At 30.4% G+C, this 5475-nt stretch overlaps 1 protein-coding gene across 1 annotated transcript; it reads left to right on the forward strand.

The window, feature by feature from the left end:
• The first annotated feature begins 1266 nt into the window (after positions 1-1266).
• Positions 1267-3630, forward strand: LOC145107868 (palmitoyl-monogalactosyldiacylglycerol delta-7 desaturase, chloroplastic-like). The gene is made up of 5 exons (XM_079044825.1): positions 1267-1633; positions 1720-1860; positions 2044-2184; positions 2981-3087; positions 3166-3630. Exons 1-5 carry the CDS (start codon positions 1280-1282, stop codon positions 3380-3382), a joined length of 960 nt encoding a protein of 319 aa, XP_078900951.1. The 5' UTR covers positions 1267-1279; the 3' UTR covers positions 3383-3630.
• The last annotated feature ends 1845 nt before the right edge of the window (positions 3631-5475 follow it).

Here is a 5475-nt window from a genome sequence, read left to right on the forward strand (position 1 = left end):
GCTTCTACCTTCTAGCGTTTGACAAAACGTTCCGTTTTGAACAGAAAGCTACACTACAAGCTTCTAGCGTTTAGTTTAAACAAAACGCTCCAAATCCAAATACTACTTCTTGTAGCGTTTAAAAAACGTTACAAGCCACAAGCTACCCGCTACCAGTTAATTTTACCGAACACCGTCAAAGAATCCTAACAACAAACTTTCTCACGACTTTTTAATTAATTCAAACGAAAAATAGCCCTAACCTTTTAAACAAGGAATTTTAATTTTTTATTGTCAATTTCGAAAAACCCCAAACACTCAAATGCACACTTTTTGTTCGATGCTTCTTTTCATATTTATGACAAGTCTTTCAGTAGTTTTGGTGCAACATTCAGAATAAAGAAATATTTTAATCTTACATTTTCAAGTTTCAATAATAAAAATAAGAACGGTAAAAGTATATTTTAATCTTACATTTTCAAGTTTCAATAATAAAAATAAGAACGGTAAAAGTATGGAATTGTTTCAATAGGAATTAGTTATTTACTTATTTATATATTTTAAATTATTAAAATTGATTAAATTTATAATATAGATAAATATGATATTTTGAAATTTTATAAAATGTATAAATAATATTTTAAACTTAGATTTATAAATCTAATAAAAATATAATAGTCAGTTGATAAAATTAATGATTTAAAATTATTATAAATGTTAAAAATAAAGATTTGAACAAATATAATATTTTAAAAGTTAACAAATGATAAATATGATGTTTATAAATTAGACTGGACATATATACTATTGTAATATTTAAAAAAGACAAATTTTGAATGTTTACGTTGAGATTATAAAACAAGTTCTAATGAACAAATTTAATGCTGGAGTTGAAAGTTTTATTTTTCTTAAACTTATTTAAGAGAATTACAGTTATTTTAGTATAAAAATAATGAAACAAAAATCAACGACACTCAAGGTTGAATTGAAACGAGACATTCATTAATCATGATGATTCGTGAGTTTAGTTTTTAATTCACAGATTTAGATTTACCCTTTATTAAATCATACTCGATTTCCCACTACCATTTCCACAATATTCCACAATATTCCACATGAGGGTGTTTATGTACATTCACATCCTTAACTAACAATAACAAGGTGCTCTTCGTAAAAAACTATTACTCAGGGGTGATAAACTAATTTTATATTTATTTAACTAACCCCACTTGAAGCCTAAAATTCCGCTATATATACCCACGAGAACCGCACAAACTACTTACCGCAATATAACAACAATATGAGAAACTTATTGGTGTCAGTCGCCGACTCCGACGGTGGAAAGCAATCGGGTAGCCGGAAAATACCATTTTCCGACGTAGTGATCACAGGCACCAGAAACAACTTTTGGGGTCGAAAGTGGCGGACGATTGACATCCAGGTGGCGTTATGGGTTACTTTTGTTCATGTTCTTGCACTCTTTGCACCATTTACGTTCACCTGGGATGCGTTTTCCGTCGCATTCTTTGGTTACTTGTTAACCGGACTTGTGGGCATAACTCTCTCTTATCACCGGCTTCTAGCCCACCATAGTCTCAGACTTCCAAAATGGCTCGAGTACACATGTGTTTATTTCGGGGTCCTAGCCGCTCAGGTTCGTCATTGGTTCAATCATTTATATATTATATAATATTAATCTAATTTTCATTTAATTTTATTCGATTATATATATTCATGCAGAGAGATCCGATATTTTGGGTGAGCATGCATAGATATCATCACCAGTTTGTCGACTCGAATAAAGATACACATTCACCGATTAATGGGTTCTGGTTTAGTCATATGGGCTGGCTTTTTGACAGCGGATACATTCTTGAAAAGGTATTCCATGATCAATATTCCCATTTGATCCCTTTATTGATCCTTTAATTATTAAATCTTTACTTTATGATTAAACATTTGTATATATATTGTTGTTACCGTTTTGTAATCGAATCTCACGTGCTATGAGATTTAAAAAGTCGTATAATTATATTATAATGTTTTTTTGTTTGTTTAATGCAGTATAAGGAACGGAAAAATGTGGAAGATTTAAAAAAACAGCCGTTCTATATGTTTATACGAAAGACGTACATGTGGCATATAATAGGATGCGGGGCTGTGTTGTATGCTTGGGGTGGCTTTCCGTACTTCGTTTGGGGCTTGGTATAGTAATCTTATTCGTATTTGTGTTTTTAGATTCTGCATACGTCATTGATTAATGATATATCTCATTTGAATAAGTCTTTTTTGTAACTTATCTTTTTTATATAATTTTAATAACCGATACAAAAGGACAGATTTATTTGAAAGAGACCACATGCACATATTCAACAAGTGGGTTGAAACTGTGCAATGGGACAAGTTAAAGGCATTAGAATATGTTAACACTTCTTTTTCATACATTTTTTATTTTTATATATGATACATTTTGTTTTTTAGTATATTGGAGGTCGGTATAATAAAAAATTGATTGCTTAATAGGGGAATGGATCAAAATTGTTAACTTTATATGATTTTGCCAAAACTAGCCTATACGAGAACAACGGTGACGCGACTGCAAAGTTTGACTACGATACTTAATGTATCAAAGTTTTTTTTTTATAAAGACACTACTATAAATCTTTTTATTGTTTATTTTAGGCTACATAAAGATCAATGATATACATGATATTCACCTGCATGTAGACCCCTTCGCGACAATGATTATGTTTTGTATACATTTTAAAATATTTGAATAAGTAGATATATGCTTTTGCATTTGTAATTATATGGATTAATTATATATTGCTTTTGCATTTGTAATTATATGAGAAAGTATCTCAAATTTGATTGATGATTTTTGGTAGATAGTTTGGTTTTAAACAGAAATTAACAAAAATATAACTCTAGGAAAATCATATGTATCAATTGTGTTTAATATGACATAAAATTAATTTAATTTTTTTAATGATGTATACAGGGTGTTAGAACCATATGGGTTTATCATCTCACATTTCTGGTGAATTCTGCTTGTCACATTTGGGGAAACCAAGTTTGGAACACTGGTGATCTCTCCAGAAACAACTGGTATGTATCTCAAATGTCTTAATGTAATAGGTATACTAAACATTAGCATAATCATATATTTGTCCAAATATCATGAAGGTGGGTGGCAGTGCTTACTTTTGGAGAAGGATGGCATAACAATCATCATGCATTTGAGAATTCAGCTCGACATGGATTAGAGTGGTGGCAACTAGATGTTTCTTGGTATATCATACGATTTCTTGAAATCATAGGATTGGCAACCAATGTCAAAGTGCCGAATGAAGCCCAAAAGCTCAAAAAATCGATTTTCACTTCTGATAATACATTCAAATGATTAATCATGTTGCTCGCCACACGAATTATACCGTAAACAACATAAACATTAGGATATGATCAGATTATACGTATTAATACATGTATAATATGTTTTTTTGTTTGATCGCGGCGGCGTATTTCGTTGACACGAAAGGCCTTAGTTTATGTTTTGCTAATATTTGTTTCAAATAAATATGTAATTTGTAATTTCGAGATATCTTGTATGTTATATGTCAGACAATAAACTTATTTTGTTTGTATTGCTTATTTTATCTAGTATATCTTGTTTGAACCATAAAGATTTCAGTTACTAATACTTTATTATCTGATTGTTTCTTAGAAATGTCAAATATTTTATATTTATCATGTGAACATTTGATTTTTTTTTGTCAAAGTTATCAGAATTGTCCATTGGAAAATCGAAATGATTATTTTATGCTACATTTTTCACTTATCTTGATCTAATTATGTTGGTTATAAGGTTGTGCACAATGCTTTCACCGTCTAAAGTAAACTAGTTATAATTATAATTATAAATATAATAATAGTTATTGCTACTACTAGATATTCATAAAAATGGCACACGATATTGTAGAATACAACATTTTGTCATTTACTGAAATGATTTTTCTATCCCAAATAAAGCCACTTTTGATTAAAGACGATACATATTGCGTTTCTTTTTCATTGATACTTGGTCTTTGGATTTAAAAATATAAATCGAAATGTTTAATAGGATTCAGTCAAAGCACAAAAAGGTTCAATATGGAAAATTCCAAATGGATCTTTCATATGCTTCGTAGCAAGGAATTGATTGAATCTCAAAAGTCGTATTTAGTGACGAGGCTAGATATAAGGAAGGTGGGTCCTAGGACCCATCTAATTTTTTTAGTTTGTCTAAAATTTCTATTGAAATTTTTTAAGGACTTACCTTAAAAAAAATTTAAAACCTACCTTAACTATAAAAATCTTTGACTTTGCATAGAAAAATTTATATAGAAAAATTAGTGAACTATGTAGTTTTCTATTCTAGACTCGCCATTGTTTGTACTAGTCATGAAAATGATAGGATGATTCGAGTCACGTATACTTATGCTTTGTATATAGGATCGATCATGTATGATGTGACTTATGCATGTTTTGATGTCTTAGATGTTTTGAGCATCATGAGATTGTTCAGAAAATTGCTCGACAGAATCGCTAGACACATGTCAAGAACATTCTAAGATTTTGAAAGATACCAAAGAATGGATGCTTGTAGACAGTAGAGAACATGATTGAGAAGAGTTATAGTGACATGAGTTTTAGAGATGACTTTGAGTCATAGTCTAAATAGATGTTCATTTTGCGTTGTGGCATGAAAGATTTCACGAAGGAGATGGGGTAGATTCGCCAATGGGAGTAAGACTACATTAGTGCAAGTGAAGTATCCAAGGAGTGTACCTAGACTAGGAAACTTCATAGTTGAACTTGGATTTATTTCAGTAACAAATTGTCATTATAGATATTTTGTGAAAGTGCATTCGAGTTGACTAATGATTCTTGAAAACATAGAAGGTCAACACATAGAAAAATGAAATTCCACTACATCCAAGAAAAGGGTTGAGGATGGAGATCTAGTTGTGAGGTGAATGTATTTTCGATGATTCATTCGTAATAGTGATGAGCAAAGGAAAACATGATATACATGCTAAGAGCATTGGCATGAGAAATGTTTACAAGTTTAGTTGTTAAGTCGATTTCCCCGAAACATTTATACAATAGATAAATTTGTAATTCTTATGGTGATTAAATAATGAGGAATTATTTGTATTTAAAAGCATGATGTCATAGAAAAATTAGTTTATTATTTTGTTTCATTTTGCGTGTTATTTCCTGAATATTAACGTATTCGAAATGCCACAGTCAGTCATGCTTTTGCGAGTGGGTATTGATTTAAGACTGTCAGTGAATATTTTTAGATTGTCCATGGTGATTGGACATTGCATGAGGATTGCTGTAATATTCATGAGTACTTGGAAAATAATCATTTTACGTATTGGTTAAACCCGCGCTTAGAGATTTCTTCATTTATTCAATCACGATTAATTCTAAGACAATAATATCTTATAT

This window comes from Lactuca virosa, chromosome 4, assembly GCF_052849685.1.
Source record: "Lactuca virosa cultivar CGN04683 chromosome 4, Lactuca_virosa_CGN04683_v6, whole genome shotgun sequence".
Classification (NCBI taxonomy): Eukaryota; Viridiplantae; Streptophyta; class Magnoliopsida; order Asterales; family Asteraceae; genus Lactuca; species Lactuca virosa.